This window comes from Periplaneta americana, chromosome 12 (genome assembly GCF_040183065.1).
Source record: "Periplaneta americana isolate PAMFEO1 chromosome 12, P.americana_PAMFEO1_priV1, whole genome shotgun sequence".
Taxonomy (NCBI): domain Eukaryota; kingdom Metazoa; phylum Arthropoda; class Insecta; order Blattodea; family Blattidae; genus Periplaneta; species Periplaneta americana.
In genome coordinates, this window is record NC_091128.1 from 58,782,770 (window position 1) to 58,797,657 (window position 14,888).

Here is a 14,888-nt window from a genome sequence, read left to right on the forward strand (position 1 = left end):
GTTTTATTTTTAAGATTTTTGTCAATGGCACAACAAATCGTATGACATTTTGAATGTTTTGTACTTTAAAGTTTTATTATTCACACACAATAAATGTGATGATGGTGATGATAATAATAATAATAATAATAATAATAATAATAATAATAATAATAATAATAATAATAATAATAATAATAACAACAACAACAACTTTTAAGCTTTAGGAATTTCATTCTACGTGTATAAATGCACTTAAATGTAGAATGTAAGGGGCGGAACGAGGCATCGCTTGTGTCAACATCTATTTAATTAATTTGTTTAATAGTTCAAGTAAAGGAGCCTATTTAGTGTTCTAGCTTAAATTGAGGTGTCCATATCAGACCACAGTTGGATAATTAAGCTCCTGATCTTGTATAATAATGAAAGTAATGAAGAACGCAGAGTTAAAACTTATACACAAACAGTATTCCTTAGCAATTGGCCCATTCAGCATCCATCAAATTGACTCCTGGCCTGTGCCCTGACCTGTAGCAACTAACCCTGATTTGCTCGTCAGCCAATAACAAAGCTGCACTAATAAATGGATGCTAGAAACAGCTAGCAGTTCGGAATTTTCTGCTTTATATCAAGTCGAACTAGCTTTCGTGTAAGCGCTTATAGACCTTGATCCTTCATCATAAAAATATTTTAAAATGCATTGTTTTAGTTTGAGACTTCTACAACTTATTATTTACTGTAATACTGTGTAGAAATTCTACTATTAAATGTTGTAAGTTAATGTGTATTTGTTTAAGTGAACTTTTTATCAAAGATTGAAACGGCATAATACGATCGCGATGATCTTAAGTCCGCCAAGCCCCCCTTCCTTCGCGTTGCAGTGGTGTATTCTCTTAAGATTTGTCGATGGATAAGAATTGTGTGGTGTGTTACGTATCAATACTTACGTTCTTCATAAATGTTTGAGTTATTTCTATTCAGGTAAAAATTGTTTAGATGTTCTCAACAGTTCGACATTTTGACTTCCAGTTTTAAATTCCCAAACATTTCATTATTTTCATGGAAAAAAAAAAAAAAAGATACGAAATTAATTTTTAACTGAACTTCGATTTTAATACATATAAAAAACAAAATTATATCACGTATTAGATACCAATACATTGGCATTATAAAATTAAACTTTTGTGCTACTGTTCTTCCTGTTAACACAAACGTGTATTGTTAATAGCGTGTGAATCAACTTTACAATGACTAAGCTAAGCGATATTATTCGAAAGCATGTATTCAGGTAAAAATTGGTTTTGTGAAGGAATCGGATTGTTTCAGGCGACAGTGGTCATTCAGCGTGGTTCCAGTCACGTGTGCAGGTCCTGGTACGATCTCTTAGGACGCATCAAGGGGGAACTGCGCCACAGTGGAGCGAAGAACCTTCAACCTCATCGCCACCACCACAACGACGTTCGTTGCATTTGGGGCGATCATTGGCTAGTCGTTGGCAACAATATTCTCCCGGCCCCCTGAGACGGCTCAAAAAATTATTCAGCGTATCTTCCGAAAGAGAGTTGCACGAGCAGGACGACGTCTGGGATAGTGACAGTGATAGTTTGAAAAAAGATAAGGAACATGAAAGAGTCGATAAAGACTCTGAATCTAGCCCCTTACTTCACTACGAGTCGCCGACGTCTTCCGATTCCAAAGATTTGAGTGATTTTGAGCCATCCAAAGAATTAGAAGATACCAACAGTAGCCTCAACAAAATACACCAAAATGTTTTTCAAGACTTAACCGTTAGTGACCATACAACGCCTATTAAGTGTCCCCAACAATTTCACGTTCCTGAAACCGCGTCTAGTAGTGATTCTCGAAACATTCCCGGTGATCCTCTCGTTGACAAATCAAATAGTAATGCAAATGTTGATCACATTCCAGCCCTTTTCCTTAGTACCGAAGTTTCACGAGTATCAACAAAAAATGAAGCTCATAATTCCATTGCCTCGGATCCTGGGATTTTTGACACGAGCAAGGCTGATGACGGTGCATGGAAAACATCGAATTCCCACTCTTTTAACAAAGACTTCTATGTGTTAATTCCTACTCCTGAAGAAGACGAGGTCACGGAAGAAGATAGGGAATGCTGGCAGCAGGACGCGATGACGCAATGGAGACGTGTTGATGATGACGCCTCCACTGTCAAGGGGCAGGCGACTGATGTTGAGGGTTGCGTGACATATTCAGCTGAAGAATCGAAGGACTCGGCAATACATTCTGGACATTCTGACAGTGACACGAGTTGTCACGTTGAAAACAACAGCTTATTACGAATGAATGGAAAGTTGGACGAGGAAGTGGAAGTGTTGTTGAGTTCTGAAGTAGGTGCTGGACGCTCCAGAGCTTTCGATGCATCGGCGTGTGATGTTACGGAATATAGACATGATTCTTGCTTAAGTTCTGTTGAGATGGCGGAATCCGTATATAAAATCGATCATGGAACTGGTGATAGCGGTGAAGAAATTACACGAGTTTTAGTTGAACCTGTGACTGTAGTAGACGAATCGTCGGAGATTGTCTCAAAATCCGATATGGAATCAGCTGTAATAGTGACAGGTGTGGATGAAACAGACCGATCACCACTGTCTCCCCCGAGCATCGTACTCGAACTACCCCCAACCGTCGAGCACGCACAGTTGGCATCAGAAGTGGCGACTGACTCTTCTGGATCACATCGACCTCCAAAACTGCAACTCCAAATTACTGCATCTGCTTCTCCCCAGCCAGCAGCCCGGAAGTCACCGGTGACCGTTCAAGAGTGGGTGGACTCTCTGCCGTTACATCACCGGTGAGTACTCGTTACTGAATTACTAGTTTTAGATCGACCACATTGATAACGTATGTATGTAGGCTATGTATGTATACATATGTATATGTATGTATATCAACAACATTGGGATATGGAAAGCATGTAACTTTACTGTTTACATTCTGCATAGCCACTACGCCGAATGTGTGTATAAGTCATTCGTAATTTCGTGAAACCAAATGCATGCGTGCGCCGTAGCTCTGAGTAAGAACCTTATGGTGGGAGTAAGTGAACTAGCTAGCTACAAGTTGAAGCGCAGCGAAGGAGGGAAGCTTCTCAGTACCTTTCTGCTTCCTCTCACGTTCAAGTAGGTTTCACGAGATAACGAATGGCTTATACGTACCTAGTACTATGTCAACCATTAAAATAGTTTAGTTTTCAGTTGAAGATTTTTTAAATATATTTTATTGATAATAATTCAGCGCTGTACATATCTGTGAGAAAAGAGTTATGCTCATAATAATATATATTATATTAAGTACAAGATGGAGGTCAATCAATTTGTAGGTTTTTCTGTGACAGAAAATGAATTGTAAGAATGTTTGAATACAATCTGAGAAATGTATACAGTATTAAGCCATATCAGTGCGCTTCGCTACACTTGTTACAAATAAATATCATTACGTAATTCTGACATACTCGTATTTTCAAACAGAGCTTTGTTATTATTTAGTGAATAAATGAGCTAGAAGTTTTTATTTTATTTTAGTGGGTTATTTTACGACGCTTTATCAACATCTTAGGTTATTTTAGCGTCTGAATGAGATGAAGGTGATAATGCCGATGAAATGAGTCCGGGGTCCAGCACCGAAAGTTACCCAGCATTTGCTCATATTGGGTTGAGGGAAAATCCCGGAAAAAACCTCAACCATGTAACTTGGCCCGACCGGGAATCGAACCCGGGCCACTTGTTTTCGCGGCCAGACGCGCTGACCGTTACTCGACAGGTGTGGACAAACTAGAAGTAAAATTAAATGTGACGTATAATATTTACTTCATAACAACATTACATACTTATTTTGTAATATTAAAATACCTCTGCATAAACTACACTTTTAGTTTTATTGCCGTAGTTTATATATATATATATATATATATATATATATATATATATATATATATATATTTTTCTGACCTTCAGGATCAGAATAAATTAACATATTATAGTTGCCCACGAGAAAGACATTCTTGCCTTAGTTCTGTACTCGCATATTTATAAGTTTGCTCCTTGATTTGCGATAAAATAATGAGTCTAGGAAATTGTATATTTAGTATGTAGAACTACATTTGTTTATAGATCTTTTGTTATATTATTAAGTTTTGTACCTGTGAACTATATCAATAAATCAATATGTCAATATAAGTTTGCTCCTACTATTTGTTAATAGTTATTGCAAAAGAATGTTTGACTGGATACTGCAATTGTTAGATGTGAAAGGTAGGTCTGTGAAATCATGAGAATCCGAAGTATATGAGCTAACTACCCTGCTACTGGCCTAGTTAAAATAGTTGATTCACCTACATTATTGCGCTTGTTTTGACCTGTAGTCTTGTCCATTGTATAGGTTTGGATGATTGAGTTTGCGATGTAAAATCAATTTAATTCCAATTTTTAGTTTGAGACAGCGTGATGAAATTTAAATCAAGTTTTTTTTTTCATTTCGTTTCATTTACTGTTTTCCATAGATCTTACATTAGCATTGAAGCTTTAAGGTATGGAATAAGTCACTATTTTGTAAGATTACAATTGTACGAATGTTTGTTCTATATAGATGAGGAGGCGAGATATGGCATATGAGCTGTGTGACAGGGAAAAGAATGAGCTATCAAAAAGAGAGTTTGTTTCATAATGGTTAATATTATACGAATCTACTGACACGAAAGTTCATCTATCGTCACCCTCTATACCCATTGGTGATATAGCCACGGCACATGATAAGGTCACAGGACAGGTCTTGACTCCTCTACTATAGTATATCTCACCTCAAAATTAGTTAAATAATGACTACGACAAGGAGAAAGACGAGAAAAGTCGTGTTACACGGTAATTTCAAACTTTCATTAAAGGTAAACGATCAAGGACGTAAAAAGAGACCTACGCCATAAATACACAACTCTGGTGTGTACTTTAGAGTAGGATGAAAATAGGCCTAGGATACATTATATCGACTAATTGATTCATTGTTCCTGCAATGCTTCTTACTTTACTGTTTACTTGGATCGAGCCATTCTGATTATTTTCTTTGCCTCATTGACACATAAGAAGTAGAACATCGGGTATCACTCCCTCCTAAATGAGCTTTCATATTTGTTATTAAATCAAGTTTTCCAATGCTAGTTCACATAGATGAAGATTTTAAACATGCCTTCATTCATTCATTCATTCATTCATTCATTCATTTTATTCCATAGATCTTACATAATGTAAGGACGCGTTCCTTTCACAACTACTGGTAATGTTTGGCGAAAATCGCCGGCGAATATTTAATTTGACACCATCCATAGTTTTATACGAATTTTTAAGGTCTTTCAATGATCTGTTTACAGCTTTAGTGTGCATTCTGTGGTTCATTGTACAGTCATCCCATGTAATGGTATCAACTTGTTATAGAAGATTTCGTTTGGTCCTAGATCATATGTGTAACAGATAGATCATCCCTATATTAAAATCGGCAGCATTTTGAAGAGAACAACCGCCAGGATCGCCACCCGTCCTCCGTAAATGAACACGAGATGGCAGTACAGTCGCTAATGCAATTCTAATGGGAATTATGACGCGACTCCTTATATAACAACTAGATGGCAGCATAGTAAACCTGACAAAAGTTGTTACCGTCAAAGCCTATAAGGCCGAGCTATCTGGGTATATATGATCTAGTGTTTGGACTTGTACTGAGTACACAGTTTCCTGATGTACAGAAACCGTTAACGGTAATTGGAAAGTAGACTGCTGAGTTTTTACCCGCTGAGCAATTATTTGGTTGCTATATCGAACGAAACTATAGCTAAGACAATTTTCCCTAATGATCTAACTTTAGCTAGTAATACGTTCATTAGGAACGTTCTTTCTGTTTCGCCAGAGGGATCCAGGTTAAAAGTTATTTTTTTTCAATGCAATTGCCTTACAGTACACGATAGCCTAATCATATACCTGATGTTGATCCTCAACCAAATTCGGACGATTCATCGTGACGTAGTCATTTAGTTGGTTAATGTCATGTCGTAAGATCTTCTTAGTGTCTCTTCAAAACAGTCGCTAGATTTTCTATTGCTCTTTGAAGGGGAAGACTAAAATCCGTTTGTTTGTTTTTTCTTTTAACTCAATTTCTTTTGGAATAGAATAAGGCTTTCATTGAATATTTCTTAGTAAAAGGTAAAGTTAGGCCTATATCACTATTCTGTTGACTCACTCTATTCCGTATATTCTCACGTAGGTCCTCTTGAAATATGCCCCAAAGTTTGCATGGATCAGGAGGCTGGAAAAATAACAGTATGGTGACAAAATATAATTCTAGTTCTTTAATGCTGGTCCACAATAAACCGGGAACGAAAACGAGAACGGAAGTATTGTTAAAATAAACATATTTAAATGTGAGCGTTCAGAATTAACGAGACGTTTACTAGATTCATTTTGTTCCCATCAAAAAGCTATTTAGTCGTATATTTTGTAGCAAGGAGGTCGTGACATAATTTCTTCTTCATCCATTGCTTTTAACTAACCCAGAAATTCAGTAGAATCACTTTCAGTATGTGCTACGTGTATAATTATGTGACCAGACTACCACGTAAATTGAATTTTTAAATATTTCGTGCCATAAATTTTGAAATTGGTTAACCTGTGTTCATATTGGCTGGCTTGAACTCATGAGAGAATGCCATTGGTCAGTTATACACAAGTAATATCAAAATGCGTACTATCGACATCGACTTTACATATCGATATGCATAACCGTTACCGTTTTCTGTTTATTGTGAATAAAAAATCTTCTCTTTCACGTCCTCCGCTTCCCATTCTCGTTCTGGGTCTCGTTTCCAGTTTATTGTAGACCAGCCTTTAAACAGCGATTGAAAAACCGCTGCGTCTGTGAGTATTTTCCTATTCATCACTTTCTAAGATACCGAGTTCTTTGCAAGTGACTAGATAGTGTTTCTCCATTTTTGTCCGTAAACTTTCAAAAGAAATCGAACAACGGATAGTTTCAATAACATCCTAAGATAGGAGCATTCTGTTTGTTTAGAATGAATGGTATATACTGTTTCAATAATTGCAGTCATTTTATTGATGTTGGCTGTCGCTCGAGATTTTGACTGCCCTTCCCTTCGTGACAATTGGCCCGAATATACAGGGCTCCTACAAATGAGCTTTCCGGTTTCTAACACGTGTAACTTATGTTTAATGAAACTCGATACTTAAAATTCATACCGATAGAAAGAGAAACTCAGAAAGTATTGTTTTGGTACATCACATGTATAAGAAAATTTATTCATTGTTGAGATGAAATGGCTGCTCAGAGGATCCAGTTCTTTATCAGGTAGTTTTGCCTATATCACACAATCTCGTCTAGTTGTATTTTCGTTTCTAATCAAAGAAGAGTATGTGAATGTGGTAATAGTCATTTTTGCCATTCGGTGCTGCCAAAATATTGCAGTTTTTGTCAGAAATTTCAACAGCATTTCGTTTTCAAATTTGGAAACTTGTGATATATTATAGATCTTTACCCGCGGAGAACTGCATCTTTCTCTTTTTCTTGTGCATATAATGTGTTGATCAGGTAAATGATGAAGACAGTAAACATACTGTCCATTCCCAATATTGGTGACATCAACAGTTTGGTTTTGATTTATTGCATCTTTCAGGTATATATCATTTTCAGCATTTAATTTGTTTTGGTTTCTTCGTATATAGTCTACATGTCTATTATCTATCATTTCTGCCATCAAATCCATAAATGAATTTCTGTAATGATGCAGGACAGTGGCGCAAACGTTTTTAAAACATTAGATAGGCTCAATCACTTGAGGTATAAGTTGAAATAAATAAATGTCATAAATAATAATTATAATAGTTAGTAATAATAATAATAATAATAATAATAATAATAATAATAATAATAACACGACAAATTATTGGGTGGGCTCGCGCCCCACGGGCCCATATAAGTTGGCGCCACTGGAACAGGGTATTAAAACTGTTAATCCTCACCATTAACCTATAGGCGTACAATTGCATATATTATACTTTTTATTATTTAATGCATTATCCTGCGAAATGTGTAAGCAAAAAAACCAATGGATACTTCATAGATCATATGTTCAGTGCAGTTCTGACATCCGTTTTAACTGTCCATCACAACTGCTTATCACAGTATCTCTTGGTACCTTATCCTCATCGACCAAAAGTACAGCGACTTCGTTAGCGGTGAGAGCATTATAACGCCCCATATGCCCATTCGGTGGCCTTTGGTCGTTCGAGAAAACCCTTCGCGACTGCTTTGTCCACCACAAATTTATTCGTGATTCAAACGAAGATCGAACCCGGGTCGCTTCGGTGGAAGGCAGAGAAGCTAACCATTCAGCCTCAGGCGAATTTTTAATATTCCTGTCAGTAAATTAAACATTTATTATTTTTACTATTATTATAATTTATTATTATTATTATTATTATTATTATTATTATTATTATTATTATTATTATTATTATTATTATTAATATCGAGGGCCAGTTCAAAAAGGAAACAACCCAAAATTTAAAGTTTCGAGAAAACTGCATTTTAAAGTTTCATGTTGCTGTGAAAAATGCAATTAACATCGCTCTAATTTGAAATTTATATAATTATAAAATATCATTAAGAGAATTTGGAGCAATTTCAATTATCCTTGAATTTTTCGCAGCAACATGAAACTTTATAATGCAGTTTATTCTAAACTTTTAATTCTGAGTCGTTTCTTTTTTGAACTGGCTCGTCGATATTATAGTACTAATGTCGCTCTCAATGGTGTCGTGATCTATATCTTGCTTCGATATCCGCAGCAGGCTGGTTCAAATCCGGCGAAGAGAGATGAAATTTTTCGGTTGAGAAAAATTCAAAAGTGGCCTTCCTTCGGATTGGGAGTGAAGCCAAAGGCCCCATGCCACGTTGTTGTTTAGTCAACTGTCCAAAGACACGTCTGAACCTCACAAGTGATACCAGCAAGGTACCACTTATGAGGCAACTAGGCCAGGAGTTAATGGGGTAGGGAATGTCACGTAAAAAATAAAAAAACTGAGTCTCTGGCAGCCTGAAGCCATGTGCCTGGCCAGAGCGTCAGGATTCAATAAGGTGATCGTGGAAAAATTTTTCGACTTGTTGGAGAAGCTTGTCGATAGAAACAAGTCTATAGCGGCTAGAATTTTCAACATGGACATGACGTCATATGTCCTGAGGAGATTGTCGTCCAGAGAGGGGCAGACCAGATGGTTCCAGTCACTTCCTTTGAAAGGGAGCATAATGTGACTGACTGGTGTTTATGCCATGAATACCAGTGGTACTATGTACCTCTCATGCATAATTTATAACTTATGCCAGGAAACGGATGAAGGAATGCCCACTCTCGAGTAGGAAGTGGTGCTCATTCTCGTCGGTCATAGCAGCCATACTCAAAGCCTCGTAGTCAGATCTTGTACGACATCGTGATGTTCTTACAGTGTCACTGCCGTCGTATTGCACTCACAAGATGCAGCCCTTGGACATTATTTTTCAAATAAGATTCTTGTACACATTCATGTCTTATGCTATTTCAGTGTTCCGCAACCTTTTTTACTCACGACACACCCTAGACAGGCCTAGACTCAACACGGCACACCAAAATGTTAATCCCCTCAAAAATATATGATGTTACTCTCTTAATATAAGCTGAATTACGTAATTTAACCAAAATTTTTATTATTATTATTATTATTATTATTATTATTATTATTATTATTATTATAAAACAGAAATCGACTCTTGCATTTATTAGCAATTTATGAACTTTAATTCACTGTAGAAAGTACACATTTCTATTACCAATATTAAAGTGAGTAACTCTACTCATACTTGCAATGTGATACTTAAACCTGCTTAGCTGCACACAGGTGGCTAATCCGCTGCGGAATTGTTGACAGTGCAAGCCCAATTTCTTCATCGATGGATTTGAGTCTCTCTCTCTCTCTCTCTCTTTAATGTTTTAATTTCAGTTAACGTCGGGAAGCTCAGTTCACACATGTGTAGTTGAAAATGACAATAACATATTAACTTTTACTCAATAACATATTAACTTTTACTACTTCGTGCATCACAATTTTCAGAGGAGATGGCAAAGACTTAGCTACGACGGCTTCGCGGTGAATGAGACCAATGGTCGCTTCGTATGTTAGGATATACTTCACGTACTTTAGCCACGAATACTGTCACAGAAGCGGCTCCGTCTGTAAAACGCTAACGCAATCCTCCCATGTTAATTCATTACGGACCACATATCCATTAGTTGTACGGAATATTTCTTCACCGGTTGCTCGCTCGAGCACTTCTTTGCACAAAAAATGCAATTACATCCCCATGAATGTACTGAATATAAGAAAGAAGTTGTGCGTGACCGCTAATATCGGTGGACTCGTCGATCTGAAGTGAGAACTTCTGACTGCTCTTTATTTTCTCCTTCATAATGTCTTCGATGTCACTGGACATGCCACTAACTCGGCGGCTAATTGTGTCAGCAGAGAGAGGAATTTAATTTTAATTTAATTTTAGTTAAATTTAGTTAATTTTATTAATTTCTTACAATAATTGGTAAAAGTTCACGTCACATCTTTCACCTTGTGGAGGCACACCAGTGTTCCGCGGCACACCGGTTGCGAAACACTGTGCTATTTCCAGTAAATTAAGGGAGAATCCTGTAACCCAACTCAACACACAGGATACTGTATTGCTTCCGTGGTGGGTGTGACATCTCCAAGGGCTGCAACAATGGAAATAGTTATGAATGGCATCAGACGAACTGTTCCGTGGCCAGTTGACAGAAATGTATTTTCTGAGAAAGATTTTTCATCTTCATTGGCTACTGATTGACCTTTGGAGGCTGCAAATACAACTTCAGAGGCAGTAATACCAGAAGGTCTTCCATCTGTTTTCATGTGGAGATAAGCCCACTGGTTTAAACATCGGTTGCAGGTCCTACGAAGAAGGCAACTCAGAAACGGACTGCTTCTGCTGTGTTGTTGAGTGGAACACCACACACGCATTTCCTACAGAGACCGACACCGACTTCAACCCAAGCCCCAAGGCTAGACAAAAAACTCTTCACTACAGTCACACGGAAGATATCAAAAACGTTTTGCCGTGTATGTTACAAATGCTACGATGATGACTGAATTCAGTATAATTTTTGTAAAATGCGAACCTTTGAAGAATGCGCCAAAATTCGGTATGTGCTGCTTTCTTATTGTGCCACATGTACAAAATGGCATTCTACGTATTCCATTTTATTGTTTAGAATTACTTATTAAATATCTTAAAATGCGAGAGAGATGTACCAGTCCAAATTACACGATTTCCTGGTCCAAGTTACACGACATCGGCCCAAATTACACGGAAACACATTTTATTATAAATATTTTTAAACTATGTATGAACGTTATATTAATATTTGCTTTCAGCAAAGCATTCAGTGCGTAATAGGCTACTAATTTTCGCTTATAAAATGTGTAGAATTTCCACTTCAGTGTCCACACCTGTGGAGTAACGGTCAACGCGTCTGGCCGGGAAACCAGGTGGCACGGGTTCGAATCCCGGTCGGGGCAAGTTACCTGGTTGAGGTTTTTCCCGGAGTTTTCCCTCAACCCAATACGAGCAAATGCTGGGTAACTTTCGGTGCTGGACCCTGGACTCATTTCACCGGCATTATCACCTTCATTTCATTCAGACGCTAAATAACCTCAGATGTTGATACAGCGTCGTAAAATAACCCAGTAAATCCATTGCAGTGAATGACGTTATGCGCGATTTAGGTTAGGAGTGAGTGAACAGTACGATTGAAAGTCGCGAATTGGAGATTAGCCAGTGGTTTGACAGGCGTAGTTAGAGTGTGGGAGCCAGGAGACAGAGGCATCCGTTATAAACCGGAGATAGAACTTAAACAATGACCTTCTACTTTTTTCCCCTCTAATTGCACGATTCCTACATGTGATAACAGAAACTTCCGTTTATAGGAAACTTGCGATGCAGGGCCTACAGGATGAATGCGGAACTATTCCAAATAAATGCAGCTAGATTATAAGACGCAAAAAAAAAAAAACCTATCTTACTCATTAATATGTCAGGAATTAATCTCGTTCACGGTGGTCCAGTGGGTACCAGAGATGGACGGTAGTCACTTGCAATAGTATCGATTATACTATCACTGTAGTTCCTACTATCGATATCGTATCGATAGTTATAATCAAAATTATGAATATTATCGATAGTCATTACAAACTTTTTCATTGATTATAAACTGAATATACTCGTATTTCTGAATTTATATCTAAACACGTACTGAACTATTAAATAGATACAGAAATGAATCTCAATTATATATCAATAACGTACAATATTATAATCTGTCCTTTAAGTCCTAACATTAGGCATCATTATAATGCTTTTTTAAACATGTGATCATTGATCGAAGGATGTTTCCCATTAAAATAAGGATTTCTACATTTTTTGCGTGCAGACGGTTTCGCCTTTCATTGATTAAGTTTCCAGTCTTGGATAACAGTTTTCCTAGGGTACTGAAGAACCTATTTAATGCAGATACTTCCTGGTCATATTACTTAGTTGTGGGTGAATGATGTATGTATAAAAGAAACGGATAAGTGAAACAAAATACTGGAATTGTTCAGTTAAATATACAAAATAATGAGTGCGTGCCTGAAATTTGCATAGTAGTTAAATAGAGGAAACAATGTACATACTTGATAGTAGGGTTGAATTTATAAAATGTAGCTAATTGATCACTGTCTTGCAGAATTTTGTAGATTAATGGAGGTCATGAAAACTGGTTCCAGCCAATGAGAAAGAGACTGTCCAATGTCTTAGCTTTCATTATAAAGGGACTCTGGGCCTACTACTGTTCTCCAACCAGGAGATTAACCGTGAAAGGAATGCGCTTACTATTGCGTCATCTATTGAAGCGAAGTAGATACCGTTGTAACGTCAGTTTAAAAAACATGCGCTCTCCTGCATATGTTATTTCCTGTATGGAGGGTTTAAAAGACCAGGAAATTAACCATGATCTAATTTTGTAACTAGGATAGTTATATGTGTGTATCAGTGTTATCGTTTGTGCTTTGGGAGATAGCCAATGAATATGCATGTACCCACGAGTGTGATCTTATGACATCTAATGATATCAACATTCATTCATAGCATCACCCCGATGCGTTTCATTCCCCTGAGACTTTCTTCTGGTTGGTGTACAGTAGGGGCCCTCGCGATATCTTCTTATCGGACCTGCATAGCAGAATCGTGACGTCATACAAACAGGCCGTGTTCTACATGCCATTTATCGTAGGTGTATTTAAAAATAGCGGTGCTTGGCGTTATTTACTCTAGTTCAGTGATGTCAACTGATGCCCATACGGGCAAGCGCGCGCTTTAGAACTCAGGAGAGCCTGAGCGCTTTACAGCGAAAAGGAAAGAGACAGACGAGAGAGGTAGTATATACCGCTTGGTTGAGCTATATACAGGGATGGCCAGCACTGATTCAATGGATAAAGGGAAGAGAACTTATTAAAACTGTATCCATGTTAAATTTTAGATTTTTCTGAGAAGTGTAAGTGCATTATAAGAATGTAAGTTTATTTTTAATGCTCATTTTTCACAAGAGTGCTTTTTTTCTTCAAAAGAAATATTTTCTCAACTTTTTGACAGAAAACTGAAATTTTAAGATATGTTTATTTAGTAGCCTTACAGGTACTGAAACAGTGTTTTCGTAAATTTAATATATTGTAAATACGTATTACTTACTGAAGATAGTGTATTACAAATTTTTGACAATATCCTCATGGAAATGAATTAAAGCAAGTACTGTTACATCATAGATAAGAGATATGTGCCCATGTGTTATAAAAACGTCAGCTCTATAGCTTCAACAGATTTTGACAAAATAATTTAATATTCTGATGATAGGAAGATGCGAACCAGTATCACCTTAAAAGGATAATGCGATAATAGCTTTGTTATGTAACATTAGTTACAGTTGAAACATATACCTAGGCAACTTTGCTTTGTACTGTAATATTGTTTTGATTAGTTTATTGATTACTTTTGTAAGATACCATCAATATCAATTCAAACTTATCATGCCATACTCAATCTCTTCCTTTGGGATATCACTTTTTTATGAATGATGTCTTTCATTCACTTAGTACAGTTTAGTTTTACTACTATTAAGGATATCCTACAACTTCCTGGAGATATTCCAGACTATATGTTGTATTCCGACAAAAAATTTAAAGGCTTAGCTATTTCCTGCGCACGTTGAGAAGCCTACTTGCAACACGTCAACTCTTGCATGAAGTTGAATATGTGTAATAATATGTACAGTTTCCCTGGAAAAGGATGAGACGATTGAATATTCCTAAGTCTCAGATGTAAGACACTGCGCATGATCGGAGACCAGAGCACCGATACACAAGATAACGAATATTGAGTTACTTAAATTCAGGCTATTTGGTTTGTTACTAGCATCGTTCCGAAATTCAATTAAAAAACTGCAAAAAATATGATAATATTACGTAAATAAAAGATAAATATATACATAAATCGTGTAGTTAAATCGACAATGGACCTTCATGACTAGATCGACACTCCGCACAGAAAGGAAAGCTTTCATGTCGTTTCCATAGCTCAGAGGGTAAGACTTCTGCGTGTTGTGTAGAAGAGTGCGAGTTCGATTCTTAGTCTACACAACAATTTTTTTTTGTCTAAATAACGTTGAAATAGCTAAGTCACGTTGAAATATAGTTTTACAAAGTCCTGAGATTAAGTGTTAA

At 36.9% G+C, this 14,888-nt stretch overlaps 1 protein-coding gene across 3 annotated transcripts in view; it reads left to right on the plus strand.

Moving 5' to 3' along the window:
* Window positions 1-14,888, plus strand: part of olf186-M (Ki-ras-induced actin-interacting protein-IP3R-interacting domain olf186-M) — a 324,363-nt gene that overhangs the window by 61,145 nt on the left and 248,330 nt on the right. For all 3 annotated transcript variants that reach the window (XM_069841399.1, XM_069841400.1, XM_069841401.1), the window contains one exon: window positions 1,306-2,815. In XM_069841399.1, coding sequence (XP_069697500.1) covers window positions 1,306-2,815 — 1,510 coding nt within the window. The remainder of the gene's footprint in view (window positions 1-1,305; window positions 2,816-14,888) is intronic.